This window comes from Nicotiana tabacum, chromosome 10 (genome assembly GCF_000715075.1).
Source record: "Nicotiana tabacum cultivar K326 chromosome 10, ASM71507v2, whole genome shotgun sequence".
Taxonomy (NCBI): Eukaryota; Viridiplantae; Streptophyta; class Magnoliopsida; order Solanales; family Solanaceae; genus Nicotiana; species Nicotiana tabacum.
The window spans coordinates 79,749,974-79,775,573 of record NC_134089.1 but is presented as its reverse complement, the minus strand read 5'-3'; the positions used below and the strand labels follow the sequence as shown (position 1 = coordinate 79,775,573).

The following is a 25,600-nucleotide window of genomic DNA, read 5'->3' as shown; positions in this document are numbered from 1 at the left end:
TGTACCTGATCTCCGTCAGTGAATTGCTGGACATGGGGTCTCTTTGCGGGCCTGTCAGACTCATGTTGAACTCGGGATCTTTTACCATACCAAGCAATATAACTGGGCTCCACCTCTCCTCTGGATAGGTCTCGTACTTGCGTGTTAGGCCCTAAGAATCTGCACTGATGCCAAACTCGACGCACTTATTCTTCTAGGAAGGCAGCTTTTGGATCTAACTTAATGACTTGCTGACTCAAATCTTCATTGTGTGGGATGGTCTGGTACCAGCCCAACTGACACAAGACTCTGTGCGGAGCATAAGACTGGATACTCCGCAGACCCATCAACAGCAAAAAACACACCTCAGCCGACATATAGATTACTTCGTTGACCGAGAGCCATCCGAATGTCCACTCGATCTTATTTGCGGTCAAAGATCTCAAATAAGCATGCCATGCTTCCGTACCATCTGGAAACTCATAACCCTCTACTCGTTTTTCATGTTTTTAATGCACTCGAGGCCAATCATACCACAATTCAAGTATCCGGGACGGTAGCAAAGGTGTTCCTCCATCCATATTTGTAACAGCATATTGCACCCTTCAAGGAACTTTGCTCCTTCACGACAACGAGTAAGAGCTCGGTAAATTTCTGCCAAGATCAACGGTACTATAGTCCCATTTGCCTTCTTCACCATAAAGTCAGCTATCCCTACTAATCTCATCTCTATGTTCCCATCTTTTCTCGGGCAAACCAAAATACCCAGGAACGCCACTATGAAAGCCAATCCTCTCCAAGCTTCCCACTTGTCTTGATTCCCAACATGAGTAAGACCAGTATCTGGTGTTTCGAAGCCACGTGGATTCTCGCATCATCGGTACAGAAAGTAGAAGGTACAAAATCCTTTGGCCAAATTTCCGTCTCGGACATCCCGACTGATGCTTAACAAGTCCAAAAATTTGTGGGGGGTCACTGTTCTTGGTGCTACCGGGTATTGACTTCTGAGATTCCCTTCGAAACCGGCATAGCCTGCTATCTCTTCTAGCGTAGGAGTTAACTCGAAATTCGCAAAGTGGAACACATTATGTGTTGGGTCCCAAAATGGTATCAAGGCCTCAATCACGTCTTTTCTGGGCTTGACCTTCAAAAGCCCAATAAGACCGCCCAGTGTTTTTGTCACAATTTTTCTGCTGTCGTCCCCCAAGTCATGCCACCACATATGTAGCTCCAAAGGGATTTCTTTACGGACTGAGAAAGGTTCATTTTGATTTGTGCTCATCCTGCACATTTATTAAAGTGATTTTAATTTAAAGAAAACCATGACTCGTTTTGACTTAAGAGAAATGACTACTTCCAAAATTTCCATAAAACATCCGGCCTTGCCAACACGGCCTTTCATCACTTCAAAAACGAAGATTTTAAGGCTGTGTCAGCTAACCGGCCAAAACTTTTGAAAGTGACAAAAGTGGTTGTTCTTGCAAAAATAGCCTTGCGGCGCCCTTTTAGGGACATTCGGCTATTTCTGACAAGAATGACATCATCCTAATTATTTTCTAATTATTTTGTAAACAAGTAATTTTTTTTTTCTTTTGGCTACTTTCGCAAAAAAAAGGAAGTTGGACCCGATGGGGGTTGCCTACGTATCTCACACCCTGTGAGAATCAAACTGGCGTAGTTCGGGCAAATAAAACAAACTATTTTTGAAAACAAGACTCTTTTTTTTTATTTCATTGGAAAATAAAACTATTTTTGAAAACAAAAAGTTTTTCTCTTTTTTTTTTCTTTTTTCGTTTCATTGGTAAATAAAACAATCTATTTTGAAAACAAACAAAAACTTTTTTCCCTTTCATCCCTCTTTTTATTTTCTCGAAAATTCGGCAGGGTTTCGACACTATTTGGACATTGAGCTTTTTTAGAACAGGCGATTAACTCTCTTTAATCCTCATACTGCCATTTCTCTTTCTTCAACCTTTCCCAATATTCATAAGCCGGTCAGCATGCAAGTCCGAAGCAAATAAATACACAAGTAGCAAGTAGGATGCATCAGGATGGTCTTTTTGTTTCGGGTGCACCTGTCCTAGACAGACCCAACCCCTGTGTTGAGTCTCCAAAGTCAAAATGCACATGATGCAAACAAACGTTCCTACTAGGGATCCGGCATGAAGCTGTGTTTTGCTAGGTTTAAATCCTGGGGTTTATTGTTCTAGACTTGGCTTACCCGAGCAGACAGCTCGAGCCGAGGGGGACAGCGTACCGGGAATACAGAAGCTTCACCGGCTTTGTAACTTATCCGAACCTCGTTCTAAATTTGGAATATGACTCTAACAGAAAAGAAGTCACACGAAGTGCACACTTCTTCATGATTTAGAAGACTCAGAGAGAAGAGGAATTTCGCAACAATTTATATACAGTTCACGGAATATCAAAGCAGTAAAAGCAATCAATTAGCACATTAGGCTCAAATCAGGTAACAAAATCAGATAGTGGATAAAGCCAACTATAACAATTATTCTAAGCTCGAATTCTTGAACCCTGAACCAGAGATTCTGGGTTCGATCCCTAGCATAGTCGCCAGAGCTGACACACCTCCTTTTTACTACACCCCGTAAAGAGTGTAAATAAAGGGAGTTTTTCCAATTAAAGGACAATCAAAACGGGATTTATTATAAAGATTCAGAGTCGCCACCTGGGAGATTTATGGTGTCCTAAGTCATCGGTTCGAATCCTGAGTCGAGGAAAAAGTTGACTCTGTAATACAGTCCGCGAACCAGAAATCCGGGTAAGAAATTCTGTTAACTCGGGAGAAGGTGTTAGGCATTCCCGAGTTTTGTGGTTCTAGCACGGTCGCTCAACTGTTATAACTGGCTTAATTATCTGATTTTAATACATTTGAACCTATGTGCAAATTTTAACTCTTTAATCGCTTTTAATCATTTTTAGGAAAATTCAACGTTATTTAAAACACGCCTTGAACCACGTCACATGAAATGCACCCGCGGTTTGCGACACATTCTATTTAACGTTGTTGAGAATGGAAATTGGGTCACATGAAATGCACCCAAATTTTAGACTTACGTATCATAACCATGCCACGGGAACCGGATCCATAGTCACGATGATTTTATTTACGCGCCTAGAAGTTTGCCCACCCCTACGATTATCTAAAAGCTTGATCACATGAAAAGGTTCTCAAGAAAATCTAACTGGAAATACATGCTGCAAATGATTAAAGATAATTCAGTACATCACCGAATCTATAATTTTATAACTTTGCATTGTGAACAAGACCATTGATTATAGTAACTCACGTTATCTAACCTTAACCAAAAAAGAACCTTCTAAAGAAACGAAGCAGGCCTCATTCCCAGCCAGTAGGAGTTGGGGTGCGAGGACTTAAGGGAAATTCACTTTGAAACAAAAGAAAACCAACAAGAAAAAGACTTTAAACATTTTGCCGAATCAACGTATCAAATACTAGATTTTAACTAGACAGTTTCAAAAGAAAAGAAAGCAATCTCAACGTGATTTGGGCCTGAGTCTGCCTTAGACTCGTATGGCCTCTTTATTTGAACGACGAGCATTGGCCCAGGAACGTGCCAGAGAGATGGCAATGCAGCCTAATGGCCCAAGAGGCCCGTCTCGATGTGTTGCCTGCTGCATGTCCGCAGGTGAACAGATATACTATTACAGTTATCCCATAACACACATTGTCCAAATAACCATTTCAGCATTTCGAAACTATATGATATGAACTTTAATTTACTTGAATCTAAACCTCACACTCATACTCCCCCAGAATCAAACCGACAAGTAAACATAAATTCACTTTACGATATTCAGCAATGTGAGAAAGGGTTGTACTAAACATGCACAATATATGATTACAGACTTAATAATACAGTGGTAGATGAAATAGTGGAATAAACTTGAAATATAACTTGCATCTCAAGTGTTTCGTATCCAAAGTGTAGATTCACATTCACATGTTGTCATTGGTTCCCAAAATATAACTGGAAAACAAAGAAAGTAGGGAAAATGAGGGATCAGCAGCAACAGGACAATACCAGCAGCAATGTAACAGTGCTTGCACACTTGAACCCAACCCCAAATTTCCAAAAATCAACTTTCAGCAGTTCAAACCAAGCTTCTAAACCCAGATTAAAGCCAGGTTTCCGGGCAGATGCACAACTTGGAAATTATTTTCAAAAAAAGTTTCAGAGTAACAAGGATTCAGGGAGTCAAAACCAAAACCAATTCAAACCATTTCTAGGACATTTCAGAAGAAAATCAATTACTTCTCCAACTCAGTATATTTTCTTTTTCTTTCCAGTCTCTCTAAGGTGTAAAAAAAACTATGTGTTGAATGAGAAGAAGACTTCCTTTATAAGGCTGAGGGTCTGTTGTGTGCCTTCCAAGGCAAGACAGTCAGATTTTTTCCAAAATACCCTCATAGGGCATCTTTTAAAACTGATTCTTGGACAGCTGTCCATTTCCTTCAGATATTTTCAATTTACAGCCAGAACATAATGCAATTAAGCAAGAAACGAAACTTCTAAAGGACGAAAACTGGAAAAACAAACAACCAAGCAAACAAATAGAAAAGATCAAAAGGAAACCAATCGACGCAAAGGAAATTATCCCAAACCTGCTTTGGCAAGAACTACATGAACTCGAACAAACCTTGAAGAAGAAAGTGACGGTCATTAATCAGTTGTCCTTAACAAAAGACAAACGATTAATGACGGTTTTGGGTTCACTCGGCCTTGCTGAGCCAGAAAGGAACCCAGGGAGAGACTTGGCTATCTGGACCTCTACTCTACCACTGACGGACCAGTTTGAAATGAAACAAATACGTATTTGAGGTAGGAAGGAGATGAGGGGTTGCATGGTGTGATTCTGGGTGGATCTGGGAATTTTTAGGGTTTCAAGTGCTGACCTCAGATCTGAGATTCGAGGCGATGGAGGGGGATTTGAGAGGAACTGTTTAGAGATTTGGGATGGGAAGGTGGAAGGGAGTTCATGGTGTTAATTTGGTGGCGATTGGACGCCGGCGCCGCCACCGGACGGTGGGGGAATTCTGGGGCGGCTGCTAGGGTTTGGAGGGCAGGTTTCTGAAGATGGGGGTGTTGGGATGATGAAATGAGGGGGGTAGGGTGCGTTCGGACATATATATATTGAACCCCCACCCCCCCGTTCTAATCCGTTAGATCAGGCGATATCAACGGCCCAAATCCATCTTAATAAAATAGTGTCGTTTTGTTTGGGAGGGGAATCCAGACCGGGTCAGGCATGGGTTGGGCCGGGTATTGGGTGGAAAATTGCTTGGGCTGGGAAATTTAATTGCAAAAGCCCAAAAATCAGATTTCTTTTTCATTCTTTTCCTCTTCTTTTAATTTTCAATTTTCCTTTAAATTAAAACTAAAAATAAAACCTAGATTAATTCCTAAATCGAATAATCGTACCACAATAAATTAATTAACCCTAACTAACAATTACCACAAATAATTGAATACCAAATTGAAAGAAAAACTCCCAAAATTCGAAACTCAAATTAAAAAGCGTAAAAATGAGTTATTTTTGTGATTTTTCTATTTTTGTAAAGCAACTAAATTACTAATTAATTCAAAAATGCCAAATTAAATCTCAAATGCAAATGCAATGTATTTTTTGTATTTTTTCATGATTTAAATAAAATAAATGTGCGCATACAAATGCAAGAAAATAATGAAAAATGCTACAAAAATCTACGAAATTGCAAATAATGGAAAAAATTCATTTTTCTTGAATTTATGGGAGTAATTCACCTAGGGCAAAAATCCCGTGCTCACACCCTTTTCTTCAAAATAGTCCAGCAACACCCAACGCTTAGCTAAATTAGAGAACCGAGATTATGCATTTCTAATACTACCAATCAACTTTTGAAATATCCAACTTAACACTAATAACCAAACTCAGCCCACTTTATTCTTTATGTCACTCTTCATATACTTCAGGAATTTAAACTTTATAAACAAATTAAAATAGTAATTCATGAGTCAAGGAAATTAAACAATCCTAAGTATTATAAGGCTTGTCATTCCCATCTACAGATTGCCCTCAAAGTCTAAGGCCCAAAAGGGACCTAAACATTGCAAAGCCAAGGCTGAGGAGCGGGGATGCAGGATCGAATCCATACCAAAGCAGAACCAACATTTGCACTCAAAAATAACAAATAAACCTAATGGACCTTCAGCAGTACATATTGGCTTAATACACAAAGAAAAGCTTGAATGTTGTTGACTTTCATTACACTCCCAAAAACAACACAGTCTCGAATTCAATTCTATTGATAACAGAAATATCAAGTATTCATGCTTTAATTCAATTCTAAGCTAACTCACAAATAAACATGTAAAATTTAACCTCAGCTAAATCCTTTCTCAATACCAACAGTAGCAGAAGCCAAAAATTAACATATCACTCACTTGAATCCAAAAATCATACTCAAACCCTCACAGAATCAACTCGACACGCAAACATTGATTCAGTTTACAACATTTTAATAACATGAGAAAGGCTAAACTAAACATGCATAGTATAGGATTTACATACAGAATACTACAGAAATGAAAGAATCAGAAGAAATAAAACTTAAAACACAACTTGTATTCAATCAGGTTTCCACTCGAAATACATATTCACATTCACTTGTTATCCAATGGTTTGAAAAATACCTGGAATGCAATAGGAAAACAAAGAGAAATGAGGAGTTAGCAGCAGCAACAACACCAACTCAAAAACCCAGCAATACCAAACGAAAAATCAGCTTCTTCCAACCAATAGAGAACCCGAATGAACAACAAACTTTTGAATCTCAAAACCCTGATTAGCTAAGAAATTTCAAGGCAGAACTGAACCAATTTTCACCTAAGAAATGCAGGGATTTCAAAATTTTAAAGCTTAGCCGTTTTCAATTTTTCAGTCTCTAAAATCTCTGACTTCATAGTGAAGAAACAATGCCTTTATAATGAAGTTTTAGGGCAGCAGAATGAGTTCAGACTTTTGCCCTTTACCCACTTTGGAATTTTTGTTTTTCCTACTATACCCTTAATTTAAAATCAGTTTTTCAAAATCATCCCCAAACCCACCTTCTAGGAAGCTTCCCAAGTCAGTTACAAATGATTCCCTAACCTAAATTCCCAAAATTAACCCTTAAACCCCCTGTTTTTACCCCAGCCTACCACATGTGTCAATTCTGACCCCAGACTCAAACCACAATGAATGGGCTTCTCTTAAAAATGGGTCAGAAATGACCCCAAGGCCCAAAACCAATCAGAGATCCATTTGGTAATTCATGGGAAGCAGAAGAAGAAACCAATTAAATGATTTCAAAACTAAAATTAACTACATGACTGATTAATAATACAAATAAGCATAGAAGGAACTAGGTTATTAAATCGAAACGACCTAATTAAACTAACTATAAAACTAAAACAAGAAAGACAAAACCAGGATTTTAACATGGCATGAATAAAAGCTAACAGGCCAATGAATAAACCAACAAAAATTAGAGAACAAGCTTTTAAGATTTGAAAAAAAAAAACTGAAAAGCCAACGGAACAAATACGAACAAAAAATTAATCTAAAGGGAAAACCTAGGTTTGAAACTTTTAACAATTTCCAGTCAGAAAACAAACCACTCAAAGAAGCGGAGAAGAAAAGTAGAGGAGTAGGAGGATGAAACAAGAAAGACGGACAGAAAAATAAAAGAAAAACTTACCTAATTAAACTCAAAGTAACACTGGATATCTTGATTTAACCAAAAATAATGCTAATCGTTTGTTCTTGGTCAAGAACAAGTGAACATCATTGCTTTGTGTTAAATCGACCTTGGGAACTTCAGGAAACTCGGGGATTAAACCTTGCATGTTGCAGATTCCATGGAAGTTGATTTTGGGGTTTAGGGTTTCGAACTCAGATTTGAAATTCGAGCAGATGACAAAGGATTCGAGGGAAATTGGTTAGGGATTGGGAAAGGGGAGGTTGTGAGGATTTTGGGGTGTGATTTTGGAACGGATTGGAGGTGGCGCCGCCACCAGGGAGGGTTGGCGTTTTGGGGCGGCGCTCTAGGGTTTTGAGGGCATCTCTAAAGGTAGAGACGAGTGAGAGAGATGGAACGGGGGGTAGGCCATTTAGACACTTAAATACGCTTAGATAAGCCAGTTCCCAGCCGTTCGATGAGTGAAGATCAACGGCTGGGATCATAGACCTCAAAACGGCGTCGTTTGGATACTTGAATGGGTGGACCAGGTTGGGATGCGGGTTTGGGCCTAAATTTGGATGGGTAAAGGGCGTTTAATCAATTAGGCTTGGGGGAATTGAATTAAATTGGCCCAATCAGACTTCTCTTTCAATTCCTTTTTTTTCAAAATAAAATAAATCTAAGGTAACTCCTAAATATTAAACCTACCAAATTATATTAAAAACTCAACATAATATTTAAAAGAAAAAATAACTCCTAATTTAAAAAAAAAAAAAGCTACAAAATTCAAAAATTAAAAAGTTAAAATGCAACATGAACTATTTTTTTGTGATTTTTTTTTCTTCATATTTTATAAAACAACTAATTTACTAATTAATCTAAAAAATGTAAAATTAAATCTAAATGCAAATGCAATGTATTTTTTGTATTTTTTCATGAATTAAATAAAATTAAACATGCACAAAAAAAAATGCAAACAAGAAAAACTCTACAATAATTCCTAAAATAACAAATAATTAAAAGAAAAATTTAATTCTTTGAAATTTTGTAGGAGTAATCCATGTGGGGCCAAAATCACGTGCTCACACTACTAAGACGGTGAATTCGCCTACTTTCCTAACAAAAGAATTACAAATTCGAGTAGACATAAAATTAAGATATACCCCAACTTATTTGAAACAGAGGCATTGTTGTTGGAGTTAAGCAACAAATTGATTTGAGATTATCTTAATTCATCTGGTTCTATGCCTTCAAGGTCTTATAATTATATTGCATGGACAATTCATTTAGATCAATCTTTAGTATGACTTGCTCTAAAATTATGATCATAGTGTTGGACATAAAACTTCACTTTTTCGTATCCAAGTTGCTCATATTTGTATCAGTAGCTCCAAGAGAAGATGTCAAATAAGTAAATAAACTAATACCATACATGATACTGTGTTTTACAGAGCTCTAGCTTGTTAGTTTTTACAGAAGTTACAAGAAAAAAATGGATGAATTTCATTCTCCATTCTAATTTCTGTTACAATATCAAAAAGTTAAAAAACAAAAGAGATTCACCATTTGTAAGAATCCTCTTACTCTTCCCCCTATCCCCACCAGCTCTTACTAAAACGTAAAAACTCTTCCTATTACTTTCTACCTATTCTGCTGGTTGAAGTTAGAGCTACCTCATTTGCCTATTTTCTAGTGAGTGCTTGTCTGGAGAGAAATATGAGATGTCTGATTCGGATGTGTGAAAGGCCGATGATGTACAGGCAGGTGCATGTGATATTTGCCTGATTATTTTCTCACTTACCCGAGGAAATAACCACAAAAACATCATCAAGGGACCACTTGCGTTGCTCTGACTTGCCTGCTGGATTAATCACAGCACGCTCTGCAGCTGCAAGGCGGTATCCAATCACTATCTCTTGTCTTTGACGACCCCTTCTCATGATATCAGTGAAGCAGAGTTCTTCCTGGTCATACAGATAGAACTCTGCTGGCTTAATGCATAATTCATTTCCCTGTATTTGATAATGCAGTCAGATAAAACTGATCCGGACTCAATGAGAAGATAAAAGAGAACTAAATGTAAACTCAGTAAACAAAGAGCTTTATAGCTGTAGCTTCAACCAGGTTAGAACGTCCAAGCTGTGAAGATCTCTTGTCCACCCCCCCCCCCCCCCACCACCACCACCACCACACACACACACACGACCTCCGGTCAAAACCCGGCTCTGTCATGATGAATATGAGAGAGGAAGGAAAGACTAGCTTGTCTCGTATCAGCTAGAAGTAAATGCATCCTAGTAGAATACCTAGCTGAATGCCATGCCTTGCCATTCCACCACAATTTAGCTTATCACTCACTTCAATGTTTTTTTTCATACACATTCTATTCTTGAAAAGGCTGAGTGATAATACATATAAAATCGTACACTATATTAAAGCATGCATTCAGAATATAAGTAAATAAAGGTAAAAACAAATACCTCTTCCGCAAACAATTCTTCTAGCACACGATTAATCTGTTTGTCTTCTGCTACCATTGCAAGTGCCATGCTCACCAGTTCATTTGATAGCACGTAATCGCTTATTCGAGAGACTGAAACAAGATTTCTTGTCCTAGAATCCAATATCTCACTTATTATTATTGATCTGTCTGACGCCTGCTGCATTTCACGAATCCAGGAGCTCTGAGAAAACACAGAATGCCGTAGAGGAATCGACCTAGAATCTTTATTAGGAAGACGCTTCGACTGCATTAAATAACAATTCAGCAATTTCAATCACTATTTGAGGATTAACGACATCAACCTTAGTACTGTAACCCATTTTGACATGGGAAACAAAAAAAAAATTAGGCCAGAGGAAGAGGAAGTGGGGATCATCAGCACTGAAGGGGAGAAAGGAAAAAGGGAAGTGAAGAGAAATTGAAGATGGCGAAAAGAAAAAGTTGCACATTAATAGTGGAAACAAGAAATGTTTCTCAAAAACAAATACTCCAGTGAAGAAGAAAACTTTGGTTATATGTCTCAATTAAAAGTTAGCAACAATGACCTGGATATCTCGGATGAGGAGGAGGGTGGCAAGAGACCGTGAATCAGAGTGAACAATGGAGTCTTCAACAGATTCATCTGCAAGAATCAGAATCTATTCTCTTAGAGTTAGTAAACGGTGAACCAACAAAAACATGAATTAACATGCCAATATACTATCATCTGATATCAGTTTAAATCAAAATGATTCTCGTTTTTGCTTTTGCCACACAAAGGAAAATCAAGAGCAACTAGCCCACTGCATCCAGATCCTTATTCACAAGTTAACACCAAATATCTTGCCGGAATTGGGAAGTGTGTATAATTACTAAAAAGATTCACCAACAATCTAGCACTAGGCTATATCAAATCCAGAAATATTAGTTTTGGCCAGGAAATTTAAAATAAATACACATCTTTCATGCAACCAAATATGACCATGTTTTCTTCCACCTTTAACTGAGAAATGACCTTCTTTTAATATTTTTCTGGTTTTTCTTTTAGGAGATAATCAAAGATCTCAAAGTATGAGCACAACTTGAACTTACCGAATCAAATGTCTCCAAAGGAAGACCCTCCAAATGACGTCTAATCACTGCATTTCCCACATGATGGACAAGTTTTATGTTCTCCAGTCCTGAGATATCAAGGCCCCCATCAGTCAACTTCCTTTCTCTATCTTTCTCAGGAACCTCATTAAGCATCCATAATTCAGACCCTGGAGCCAATAATGCCTCTAGCACCTAACAAACAAAATGTGCAGAAGCCTGTGAAACTCATGTATAGTATCTATCTCACTGTTTAGGATTGAAACAATGTATTTGATTCTTAGAAAAGCTTCGAACACAAAAGTTCCAGTGCTGAGATTTATAAAGAAGATGGCATTAAAAGTTTAACTCGAAATTAAATTTTAAAAAAAACTATGTTCAGCCAAAGGAATATCAGTTTTCTCAAACTATTGTGTAAAGTATACCAGATAAAGAGATGTTGACAAGAAAAGGGAATAACTAGAGAGTTTCATAGCAATTTGTAGTGGCAATTATCAAGCACCTAAAAACAAAGAGTAACCTAGATGATATCCAAGGGCTCGTAGCAGCATTTCTCCACATCAACTGGAAAGAATAGTAGGGCCCAAACTGAAATGTACCACTTTGAAACTGCAAATGGAAGTTTGATTTTTTGGTACAATTTATTTCTGAGTGTCAGAGGAAAAAAAAAAAAAAAAAAAAGAGGGTCTCTATTTTGAGAGGGCAGATGACACTACATCAAGCCATAACGTCCAATCTGAAAACAAAGGAGCATTTAATCCATCTATTAAGAAATTTGACCCTGGGCTTAACTTAACCACAAAAGCAAGCTCATGAGGAGTGAGGATTTGCCCAAAATCATATAAGGAAACAAATCATTTCCTCAACTAACGTGGACACTTTAACACCACTGAAACCCAAGTCTGGACATCTGGAACAAGAATAATATAACATGGGGACCAAAAATTGGCAAAACCAAGAATAACAGTGGGTATGGATCTGGTACCATGTTTAAGAAATGGACATCAGGCCTCACTCAACCCATTACCACAACCAATGTAGGACATTCTAATACCATTGATTAGCTTACTAAGTTGGGATCAAACTGAGTCAATCTAAAACGAAGACTTACAAAAGTTTAGATGTACTAAGGGGTCGGTTTATTGATGGTATTGGAATAATTAATCTCAACATAAAATCTCTCGTAAGATAGTACATCGCGTATACAAATAAATATGTAGTGTTTGATTGGCGGTATTAAATAATACCCACATTGAATCATTTTTTGAGACTGATACCCACATTGATTTATGCGACAATCTATATACTACTTCTGTCCCAACTTATGTGACGTTTTTTCCTTTTCAGTCCATCCCAAAAAGAATGACTACATTCTATATTTAGAAATAATTTTACTTTAAACTTCTCATCTTACCCTTAATAAGATGATTTATAGCTACACAAATGTCCATGGCTTGTTTTAGACTACAAGTTTCAAAAGTTTTTCTTTCTTTCAAAAATTTTGTGAGAATGTACGGGAGAAAAATCCATTATTAGCAATGATACAATGATCCCTATATTATATACATATTCTACTCCTACTACATATGGGACTAGGACATATTCTACTCCTTCTACATATGGGACTAGGACATACTTACTCCTACTACATATGGGACTAAGACTATTTACACATAACTGTCTAACACTCCCCCTCAAGTCGGTGCATACAAATCATATGTACCGAGCCTGTTACATATGTAACTAATATGAGGACCAGTGAGGTACTTGGTGAAAATATCTTCAAGCTGATCATTCGACATACAAGGCCACTAGACTCCCCCTGAGCAACAAAACCAGGTGGTTGCTGATAAATAGAAGTTAGCTGAAAGGTCGACGGAAAAATCTTAAAATAGTGAGACTAAGCCGAATTCTAAACTACAAAATAGGTTTTAAAACACCACCAGAAAACAGATAACTTTTTCTGGAAAATATTGTTCACGTCGTGAAATCACTGTTCACGCCGGTAAAAGTGCACTATTCACACCGGAAAAAATAAAGTTGTCCTAAAGAAGTTTTGTCAAAAAGTGGTCGGAATGGCTCACACGCGTTGGAAAAGTTATTGTAGCTCGCCTGGCGGTGTGAGGGACTTTCTGCCGGAGTGATTGACTAGGGTTTTGTACCTGACTTTTCCAAACAAGATAGTAGTGTTGGTTTTCGCACAACAGTTACCGATGAGGAGATAACGTAAATCAATCTTGAGTCATCAACCGGAAAGACGCACGGTGACTGACTTTTCTGTTCCGATGGGACTGGAATTTCTGGGGTTTGGTCGCACAAGGGTTTTAGATCTGATGGTGGTACTGGTATATGCATCCACTGTAGCACTGATGAACTCTGGGAACAAGGCGAAGTTGCCGGAAAATTGCACAACGATGAGATCTTTCTTCCCGGATGTCGCTGGAATGACACACAACGATAATTTTCTCACTGAAGCTCTGATACCATGTGAGAATGCACGGGAGAAAAATTTATTATTAACAATGAGCTCTATACATAATACATATTTTACTCCTATTACATATGGGACTAGAACTTATTCTACTCCTAATACATATCGCTTTCTAGATCTTCTTACTCAACATATTTAGAATGAAAAAGGGAGGGGAACAAGCCCCCCCCCCCCACACACACAGAGAGAGAGAGAGAGAGAGAGATTGACAGGATAGGCGATCAAGATGTAGGTATGTAAACTATACCATAATCATATCGTCAATATCACGTCTCCAACCACAGAATAAGATTCTTTCTGGATATTTTGGAGGATCAGCTATCCTAGGGAATAGGCCTTTATTTACCTGCAAAAAGCAAGTCATTATATAAGCAAATACAAAAACTGAGCCAGTGTCAACCATGCATTGTTAAAATATCACCAAACAAGGATCACAAATAGTGAACTATAGAAGAGAGCAACCAATAGATTCACAAAATACAAACATACAAGTTATCGCGATACGCGACTCCATTCTTGTCTTTGTTTTCTTATTTAAGGAACCATGAATTATATTGCCTAACAGAGTGATAAATAGAACTAATGTTATACCGCTATCTCTTGGTCACACATGATAAGTACCTTAAGTTCAGAAAAGGAACTAGAATACAGCACTCAATAGATTTTGAAAGCAAGGATAGCCAACCAGTAGTAAAAATTCTTAGGTAGTAAACAAGTTCCTATATATGATCCTTGCAAAACTTCTGCCAGAAATAACTCCTTTATCCTATTTTAGCTTACAGGGACCACCAAGATCAGAACAGGCTTAGCAAATATAATCTCCAAGAATATTGAGAGGGTGTGACCTAATATCATGCAAATATTTATGCAGTAACAGTGGTGTATTTCATCTTCATTTTTGCCATATCTTACGGTTATCATGCTTTACCAGAACCGCCAAACTATGGTAAAGGAACCAATTAACGTCACTAGACCAAAAAACTTTAAGCTTTGTTGTCAACAGCCTCATGCTAGAAACCTATGTTGCAGGGACTCTTCAAGAGTCCTGCACCCGTGTCGACACGACATGGGTGTGGGATCCACATCGGATTTGGTCAACTTATCTTGGGTGCTTTGACTACATCTATGATCAAGAAGTATAGATTGATTGGGTATTTGGTTTGTTTTCTGGGTTTATGTCGTATATAGATATATACACACCAGTGTTATCAAAGGCGAAAAGTGCAAAAAAGCTCTAAGATCCGTGAGGTTTTAAGTGCAAAGCGCAAATAAAGCGTGTTAATGAAAAAAGGCGCAACTGGAGAAAAAGTAAAAATATGTACATGTAATCCAAGACTAATAATTATAAGCATGAATAACAAATATTTGGATAAAGAAATTGAGAAAATTATGATAAATTGAAATTTCAATTGTTTAATGTAGCCTTTTCATGATTACACTCATATTTACCTTAGAGCCTTGATGCGATACTAAAGCGCCCATAAAGCGAGGCGAAGCGCTCAACATGTTTTGAGCTTCGCTTGAAGGCTTAAGCGCGCCTTTGACAACACTAATACACGCGCGCGCGCACACACACATACCAAATATGAGAATTCTTTTGCTATTACAGGAGATATCTTATAAAAAAAGTATTAGGTGTATAGAAAGAATTAAATTTTATTAGTTTGAGTTCAATAACTTTAATTAATCGAAATATATACTTATTTTTATCGAAATATATACTCTATATGTCGAAATAAACATTTATAGGTTGTATCCCAGCACCCATATCCGTAGTTGGATCCATAACCCCAATCCTAAATTTATGTGATGAAGAATCTGACCTCTAGATCCACCCATATCAGATACCCATACCCGAGTCCAAGCATCATAGCTAGAACTCTTAACAAAATCCAGAATATAGTGAATGTTAAACTTGTTTCTGGTCAATGGAAGCTCTTGGAAGATCCTGGTAGATACCGAAGATTGGTCGGTGAACTGAATTACCTCACAATTACACGACCATATATTTCATGTGTAGTACATGTCATCAGTCAATTCCTCCAAGCCCTGTGTAAAGGTTATTGGGATGCAGTAAATCATATCCTCATATACATCAAAGGAGCTCTAGGACAATGATTGTTATATGAAGACAAGAGTCATTTAGAAATTTTTTGAGGAACAATTCCTCACAATAAAACGAGAGTCAATTAGACATTGTTGGATATATTCTGATGACGGTTGGGTCGGTTCTCCATCACGTCTGTGTATCATGTTTAAAGGAAACCTAATCTCTTGGAGAAGTAAAAAAGTAAGATATAGTGCAGAAGTGGAATTTCAAGCTGTCTCTTGCTAAATGTGAGCTTATCTGGTTAAAACAACTTCTCCAAGAGTTAAGGTGTGTAGAAGTCAAGCATATGAAGCTAATGTGCTACGATCAAGATGCTCTTCACATTGCCTCAAATCCTGTTTTTCATCGAGGACAAAGCATATAGAAGAGGCCTATCATTTCATTAGACAGAAGATCGAGTTTGGATGCATAGCCACCAGCTTTGTTGGCTTGAATGATCAGTTGGCAGATGTTCATACTAACCCTTTAGAGGATGTACACGGGAGTGTTAAGATATTTGATGTTTAGCATTAAATCAGGATGATTTGACTATTGATTTAGGGATTTGACTAGGGTTTTTATTTTGTGTTTATATGCTGACCAAATACGTGTACATTGTAATTGCTATAAATTCCCTATCAAGCTTAATTGAATAATCAACCTTCTCCATTCTCACGTCCTCCCTTCTCCTTCTCCTTCTCCTAAAAGAAGAGTAACTAAGTTTGTAAAGCCAAATGACGAGTGTGCTCACATATCCATCAAATCCCTCACCATTCCAGGGACCTATTACATATGTAATAAATTAGGAACATAAGATGTGTACACCACCTTGTATGGAAGTATTAGAAACTTATAGCCTGTTTGGCCAAGCTTCTCCAATCCTAGAAGCACTTTTTTTCAAAACAAAGTACTTTTCTTTTTTTCAAAATTGAAGTGTTTGTCCAAGCTTTTGGAAGAAAAAAAAAGTGTTTTTGAGGAGAAGCAGTTTTGGAGAAGCATAAAATAGTAGCTTCTCTCCAAAAGTACTTTTTTGAAAAGCACTTTTGAGAAGAAGAAAAACACTTATAGCCCGTTTGGCCAAGCTGCAAAAATCAGCTTATTTTGAGAAGTGCTTTTTTCCAAAAGTGTTTTTCTTAAAAGTACTTTTGGTGAGAAGCAGTTTGTGTTTGACTAATTAGTTTGAAAAGTACTTCTGAGCAGCAATTAATGTTTGGCCAAGCTTTAAAAAACTGCTTCTAAGTGTATTTTTCTCAAAAGTGCTTCTCAAAAAAAGTGCTTTTGGAGAGAAGCTACTTTTTCCTGCTTCTCCTCAAAAGCACTTTTTTTCCTTCCAAAAGCTTGGCCAAACACCTCAATTTTTGGCCAAAAGCACTTTTGACCAAAAAAAAGTACTTTTGGCCAAAAAGAAGCTTGGCCAAACAGGCTATTAGAAGCAGTTTTTAAAAGCTTGGCCAAAAATTGTTGCTCAGAAGTGCTTTTCAAATTAATTAGCCAAACACAAACTGCTTCTCATCAAAAGTACTTTTGAGAAAAGCACTTCTCAAAATAAGCTGATTTTTACAGCTTGGCCAAACAGGCTATTAACTCGCATGGAAGTATTAGAAACTTAGTGAAATATGTATAGATGCAGCAATCTAGAAACGTCAGTTAAGTATAACATGTGCAATGTATCTCACACCTATAAATAAGTGTATCTTGCACTTCATTGCCATCAAGTTTTCCATACAGTTTCTTCTCTCATAATTCCCAATATATCCATGACATTTTAAATGCATAAACAAGAGATCATAAGTAGCATTACTGGCTCAACCAAGACTAAACAACATCACATGCTTAATTCATAAAATTTAAGCAAACAATAACAGGACATGGAACTCCACATTAGCTGTGAAGAAGCATGAAGAAAGGAGAACAAGATGCAATAGCAAATCAGCAGAAATACTTGCATCTCATAGTAAAACCGAAAATGTATTTAACTTTTTCCGGAACTAAAGGGAAATATGGAGGTGGATCAGAAAGGTGTAAGAAGGTTTGCGATATTGACCCAAAGAAAAGATTAGAAGGTATTCATCGAAAGGGAACAGTCAATAAATCTAATCACAAAATTCCACAGGAATGCCAGATAACCATCAATTTTAGAGAAGAAAAATACCTCTGGCAAGGGACCTGGTGCATAGGTATCATCATCTTCAGCTATGACAAGGACTTCATCACCTTCTTTTAGAACATATCTATCATCAGGATTTATGATAATCTTCCCCCCATCAGCAGCAACCTTAACTCCACAGGGAATTGCATCTGGAAATGATACCAGTACATCTTCAAAGGGTACACCATCCAATTGAGGCCACCGTTTAATGTAAAATTCTGCATTTTCAAAGCCCAAAATGTCTTCCCAAATCTGCCATATTGGACAACAAAGAGAATTAAACAAGAAAATACGTATTACTCGTCCGCAGAGACCAACAGCTACCAATAACAGGATCAAGCTAAAATTGAGAAATCTATACTACTGTGATATGGCAATCAGTAGTTACCTCTATATTATTGTTACTCTACAATGAGTTTTCTCGTGCATATCAGTTGTACATTAAGTGGGCATGTCATGAGGGTAATCATTATGGTTTTCCAAAACAATTTGGTAAATGGCTGTGATCGTCTTCCATTTTTCTGTTCCTCCTGAACAAAGGTGTATCAACTAAACCGTAACTAAGAATAACTAACTTTAGTAGTATGCAGATGCAAGTATCAGATCATCATTCATTTGCAGCTTGGGAAGGCATGTTCCCAAAAAAGCACTCAAAGAAAGAATAACCTTATACTGGATCTGTAGCCCCGAAAAGACGGTGCATCAAATTTCAGGAGCATTAACGGCAGAACAGTATGAAATAGCAACAGAATTATTTATCGAATGACCACATGTAACTGTCAACATGTTTACAGCAAAAGCAATCTAGAAAATGTTCTCACATTTTCTGGCTATGTATAGGTAAGATTAACAAGGACCTCAACTTCGCCTCTGTAAGCTTAGAATCTATGTGAGGACACATTGCCGGTCCAAAGATCAGATAAAGGAGGGTTGTGGTAGGTAACGCCCAGTATAAAAGAAGTTAATATATGAATTTCATAATATTGAACTTCTACTGGAGTGAAACAGGTACAAATGGAGCAAAATGGGCTTTGCGGATTACAACAGACCCGAAGTAGTTTGGAAAGTGTCATCGTTGTTGTTGTTTTTTCATCAACATGGAACTCAAAAGGAAGAGAATTCTTCTGGTCCAACCTTGCAAGTTTTTCAGGAAATTTAAGGCACAAGTGTGTGCGGATGCACACTCATTGAATGCAACACTAATGAGTATCATTAACCAATACATACAAGAGGAACCAGAAGGACTACAGCATGTCTAGATGACAACATAAGTGGTATAAAGCTGCCAAAGTGAGCAAGTGAAGACAAATGAAGATATAATGTAAGAGAACTATATATAACTGACCTGAGCAAGGCCAGGCTGCAAAGCGCATTGTATCATCAACCTCCCAATCACATCATGAGCAACAACTGTTTCAATAAGTTCACCACCAACAAGCTTCACTAACGGTTCGTTGTCGAGATCACTCATCTCCACAACAACATGACCTCTCAACCCCTCTCTTACTCCAGTTAGGCTAAGTACAACCCTTAAAGCACGTGCATCACTCTAAAAAGAAGAAAAATTGGAATAGTTAGTCTGAATTATCTGCTCTAAAAGGAGGAAAAACTGGAATAATTAGTCTGAATTATCTGCTTGTTTAGAGCCTGAAGATTCATTTGTGAAAAACACCTGATCAGCATTCTCATCAGATGCTAAGACAATGATTCCACGTGCTTTCGAGACTGAGACCTGCATGCGCCATAGAAGAACAAAAACAAAGAGAAATAACTATAAGAAAGAAGGAATTGAAAGGTTAAGGGGATTAAGAAGAATATAAGTCACTAGTTACTTTTACCACAGAGTAAATTAGGAAATTAGGATAATGAGGTAAAGGAAATGCGATTAAAAGATAAGAGGGGGTATCAGGGTCAACAAGGAAAAGAAAAAAGATAGGCTCTCGCACCCTTTTCAAATCAGCAAGTATTAGCGGACTGCCACTTCTGCAGATCACTGAAGTTCCCATGAAGTCGAATTCTAACTTTGCTATGTCCATCTCCATCTCCTCTTTGTCTCTTTCCGCAAGCACAACGACAACACCACCACCAATGCTCTTGTTTGCTATTGCTAGCTGCTTCAAAAGTGACCCCTGTAATAAGAAAATACCTTTACCCCTCTGTGTCATAATCAGTATCAAAAGTCATGATTAAAGCAGATAATTCCTTCCATATAGCGAAAGCAACACCAAGTGAAGTTTGCAGCTAACGGAAACAAATATGTCCGATCTGAAAGCTATTCTAGAAGTATCTCTTTGCTCTTCTCCACCAAGATCTCTCAAGATTCAATGGTACTATCTTACCTGCAAGCCTACTATCGACGATTTGCAGATCTTCACACTACCAGATAATTGAGAAGGTAATGAGAATTAAAAAGTCATTCTTTCTTGTATAAGGTAGGCTTGCTATCTTTTTTTTCTTTCGTCGTTCTATTATTAAAAGAAAACAAAACCTATATCAAGTCTCTTTTTTTATAAAGTGTAATTTTATAAATCAAATCGATATCAAGCCTACTTGATATTGCTTGCCAAAAGCACCTTTATTCAAGATTTTCATTTTACGAGTCATGTAGGAAAAGAATTCCGCACTAAATACCCAGACAGAGAGTTCAATTAACAGCTGAAAACGGCAAAAGTAGAAGTAAAATGTATTTCTGTAACAAACTATTATCTACGAAGAATAAATCTCACTAACTTAGATTATATTATTTACAAGTCAATGTAAGATTTGGGTCCAACCATACAACCTTGTTGCACAGCCATACAGGTGACAATGTGTGTGAGTGTGTGACTGTATATATTTAAATCAAACGATTCATCAGCGTCCAATATGTTTGAATCGAATGGACTGTGAAAAGGATGAATTTGGACCAAACTTTTTTATGGATCATATAAATCTATTGGATTTCGAATGGATATAGATTGCGGATTGCCCATATCCAATATACATCAATCCAGATCCAATCTCTATCTTTTTCCTACCCAAATAAAGGCATCTTAGAGCAAAAGCCAGATAATACCAAAAAGTCACAACATTTTAAGCGAGATACTATAGACTTACCAATTTATCACTCCACCCAAGAATAAGAATGTGATTACTTTCAATCACCTCACTCTTTCCTTTCCGTAAAGAATCCACTTTTTCTGAAATAGCATCTGAAACAAGCCCCAGCATCATAGCAAATATGAGCATGCCTCCTGAGGTTATCAAAACTGAAACTATCCTTGGCCCTGCACCAGCCATATCAGCATGGGTTCCAGAGTCTGCTACGAAGCTCCAAGAAAGCCAAAGAGCTTCAGTAAAGCTGCCATCACCAACGGCATAAAGTGCCAATCCTCCATAACCAATTAGAAAGAGAGTGGCAAAGAGAAGTGCAAGCAGCTTTGCATAAGGGTAAACTGAGAAACACACATCCACCATGTAAGCAATCTTTTTCTTCAATGGAACCTCCTCCTTTTTGGTAGTTTTCCTCTTTAAGAGATCAATTATTCTCGGAAGAGAGTCAAGATATTTGTAAAATACAAAAGGAGTAACGAGGATGAAAACCACCATGTACAGAGCAACTATTCTACTGTCAGCATTCCCAAAATACACTAGTGAATTAAATTCTTCTAGCTCTGTGATACCAGCACTGGCAAGATCAACATGGCTACAAACTCTGCGAAGACTAACATTCTCCTCCTGCAAACAAACCATTCCTCACCTTCAACTTTCGTACTGAGAACCAACTATTTACTGACAACAAGAAAGCAAGAAATTAAGTAAATTTGAGGGTTTCTTCCAATAAATAGTGGCTCTTTTCTTTATTTTTGGCGATAAGTAGTATTCATGCTTCTTCCAACAAACAGTAATGGAAACTATGTTTATACTTTGAATGAACACCGGAGGAAAAGACTTCGCGAATTTAGCAGTGTTTGTGGGGACTAGGGAGCATACCTGAAGCTTAGAGACTTCATTCTGCAAATATAATGTGTGAGATACTGATAATGTACAAACAAATTTAAGCTGCAATAAGGGGAAATAATTGGTCAATACACTATAAACAAGAACCATAAACCTAACGCATAGAGAACAGAAATGTTTGATATCCAGAAAAGGTTAAATGGGCAAAAAATTCCCATTAACCAAAACATTAAAACATACTACTACACTACTATGCAATCTCTCCATCCAATTTATAAAAATCTTTCCTTTTTGAGATGTCTCAAATGTTTGACATCATTCCATTCTAACAGATTTCATACTTTTCAAGAATTCAAATTCGCTAAACTATTCGTATTTTAAGGTTTAAACTAGAGGCAATCTTTACCAGACTAACAATTCGACCATTACTTTAATTGTTTTTCCAACATCATTTACATAATACTACATATAAGTCAAACTAACATTTCAAATTAATCCAGTCAAACACAAGATACATAGAATGGGACAACAAGGAAGTACTATGCCACTACTTAATATTACTCCCTCTATCTCAATTTATGTGATGCACTTTCCTTTTTACTGTGTCCCAAAAAAAAGATACATTTCTATATTTAGAAACATTGTAGATTTAAACTTCTTATTTTACCCTTAATGAGATGATTTATAGTCACACAAATTCACAAGTTTCAAAAGTCTTTCTTTCTTCCTTCAACTTCATACCCAGTCAAACTGCATATGTAAATTAGGACGCAGGGAGTATTAGATTTCACATTTCTGCAAGTTATTTTGGTTATAATTTTTCCCGCTTACTGGGGAATCGAACAGAAATGCAAGAAGTCAATAGGAAATAGAATGGGAAAAGCATTAAAAACACAAACCAAAAAAAGGAACCAGGAACTGTTATGACCAGAAGCTCTTCGAGCATTAGAGGAGTTAGCTGAAGTAGAAGACTCTGATGACAAAGCTGAAGAAGAAGCTGGATTCGAGACTTGAATTGACAAAGCATTCAAATCTCTCTCAGCTTTCAGCTTCGGCTTCGGCTTCGGCTTCATCTTCGGCTCAGCCTTAGCTCCACCCTCGTCACTAGTCAAATTCAACGGCATAGACTCGCTACGAGCGGGTAATTTCGACAATTCCAGCTGATTCCTCTGTGATTTGGAAGTTGACTTGACGTTGACTCTACTCCTAGCAGTATGAGGTCCCAGAAAAGAAGGATAAACGTAGTCACGATCACCAAATCCGAAGTTTGCATCAACACTCGTGGATGCGGAAGTTGATGTGGAGGTAGAAGGAGCGGAGTATGTATTAGATTCAGAGGAGAAGCGGGGGGAGGATAGTGGAGTAGAAGAGACACGACGAACGGTGGGGAAAAGTGGGCCCGGGAAGTGGGCGACGGTAGGTGTTTTGTCGGCGATGGTTTTCGATTTCTTGAGCAAGGGAGGTTTCTCCGGCTTGTCAGGGTTCGGATTTGGATTTGGAGCTCCATCTCTGTCGGGCATTTGACCGAATGGAAGAAAAACTATATTATGAAGAAGCACGGAGAAAGAGGATTTTGGAGTGAAGGGAAAATGGGTTAAATGAGTGAAGAAGGAAATGGAGAAGCCATGGGACTGAGAGATGAGAGAGAGAGAGAGAGTGACGACTGGAGGTTATGTTAGTTTATTGTTCTTTTTCTTTTTCAGTTGGAGTGAGCTGAGTTTGTAACCTGTGTGATAAAAGCTATTTACTTTTTTGGTATAAATTTGATAACAATTTAGCAACTTACAATTCTATACTTAACGAGAAGCTTTTATAACCACATAAATATTCTGGGCTCCATTTTGATTTGTTTAAGATCATAAATTCCAAAAGTCTTTATTTTTTCTTAAACTCCGTCTTCAATTAAACAAGTTCACATAGATTTGAACGGAGGGATTATTTTATTTACTATGGATGTTTGAATTGGCTTTTAAAAATTAAAACATATTTACAATAAGTTAAAACTGTTTAGAAATTGCTTTTTGTCTTAACAGATATTTTTGCCGAAAAAACAACTATTTTTAAGCTAATTCAAATGGGTTTAAAGTTCTCTTTCCCTTCTTTAATTCATTGAAAAAAAGAAATTATTAAATATTCAAAAATTCCTAAATTAAAATTTTGGAATATGAAATCCACCAAGAGAATATTTTATGACATAGTAATTGCATCGGCCTAGTGAAACAGAAGCCTCTGACCCGCAACAATTCAATGATCATCAAAATATGGACTCGATGAAGTTGAAGTACTTATATTTTGAACAAAGTCACGTTAATGAACTCAATGTTTTATTTGATGAATAGCCTAATAGGCATATCAATTTGTTTTATTTTGATATCCAGATTCTTTTACTCCACGAAGTTTTAATTAGGCACTTGAACTCGACCAAAATATATAGTGTGTGTTGCTTACTCACCCCCACATGAGGAACATATCAGATCCACCTCATATTATTTAATGCTACATTATTGGTTAGTTTAACAACATTATATTTTTTAGAAAATGCATAAATACCCCATTTAACTTGTTCTGAAAAATTATTTACACACTTAAATTTTACAGTTGTCCTAACACCCCATTATTGTTAAAACAATATTTATTTACTCCCTCTTAAGCCCTGGCCAGCTGCGCGTCTTAGACAACGTTTATGAGTGCGTCCTTGCTCTCTTTTAATCGTTAAAAACACCCTAAAAAATAAAAAAATTTAACTTCAAGATAACCCAACGGTAATATCCATTCTTCCTCAGTTTTTTACCAAACCCAAGTGAAGAACCCTAATTTCTTCTTCATCTAAATTCTACCGAAATTGCATCAAATTTCCTTTTGAAGTTTTGATCTTTAAAAGCAAAGGTTAATCTTTCTCCTCCTAAAGAACCAAAATTTCTTTCTTTTATTATTATTATTATGTCTTTCTCCTAAATCCAATTTCTTTTGGTTAAACATTGTAATGTGGCTGATGTTTCTAATATTTTCGTCAGCAAATTATCTGACTTTGGTATCGTCTGTTTGTGTTGTAGTTGTTGCAATGCCTTCAAAAGGCTTGAATTTGACAAGGCTTTGCACCGAAGAGGAAGAAAATGAGTTAAGTGGAGAAATTCGATGCAACCATGGGTATGTGCTGCCTTTGTTAACAGCTTGGACACCTCGGAACCTAGGAAGAAGATATTGGGTTTGTCCATACTATGGGGTAAATAATAATGAAAATTCTTTCAATAACTGAGTTGTGAAAAACTATCTTTGATTAATTTTCTTTTTTTATTCATCTTAGGGTCCACGATCTTGTGATTTTTGAGTTTGGAAGGATTCCGAAATTGATCCTCGGTCGAAATTTGTTATTCCAAAGTTTCTTGACAAAATGGGTGAACTTGAGACCGCAATAGAAGGCTTTGAAATTCTTGCCAAGCCGAGGGTAGCTTTAAAGGTTGAAAATACCATAGAAGGGGAGAAGATGGAGAAGATTGAGGCTCAATTGGTAAAATTACAAGTTGATAGGGAGAAGATGAAAGAGGCAAAAAAGAAGTGGAAGAGCAAATTGGCTAGGTCCAAGGCTAGGGAAAATGTACTTTGGTTCATTATCTTGGGGATATGTATTATACTTG

General features: G+C 37.1%; 1 protein-coding gene across 3 annotated transcripts; it reads right to left on the bottom strand.

Annotated features, from left to right (window-relative positions):
- Window positions 1-9,131: 9,131 nt before the first annotated feature.
- Window positions 9,132-23,697, bottom strand: LOC107799596 (putative ion channel SYM8). 3 transcript variants are annotated; one of them, XR_012695566.1, is made up of 12 exons: window positions 22,865-23,697; window positions 21,999-22,067; window positions 21,123-21,743; window positions 19,973-20,155; window positions 19,699-19,758; window positions 19,372-19,575; window positions 18,030-18,278; window positions 14,036-14,134; window positions 11,298-11,492; window positions 10,772-10,848; window positions 10,204-10,470; window positions 9,132-9,735 (listed from the first exon to the last, which is right to left on the bottom strand). XR_012695566.1 is itself a non-coding variant. In XM_075222995.1 (12 exons), exons 1-12 carry the CDS (start codon window positions 23,483-23,485, stop codon window positions 9,517-9,519), a joined length of 2,880 nt encoding a protein of 959 aa, XP_075079096.1. In that variant the 5' UTR covers window positions 23,486-23,697; the 3' UTR covers window positions 9,132-9,516. The 3 variants fall into 3 exon arrangements, 2 of the variants coding, with proteins under 2 accessions (XP_075079096.1, XP_075079097.1); XM_075222995.1 differs by having other exon boundaries at window positions 10,772-10,864; XM_075222996.1 differs by having other exon boundaries at window positions 10,772-10,864; window positions 22,894-23,670.
- Window positions 23,698-25,600: the final 1,903 nt, after the last annotated feature.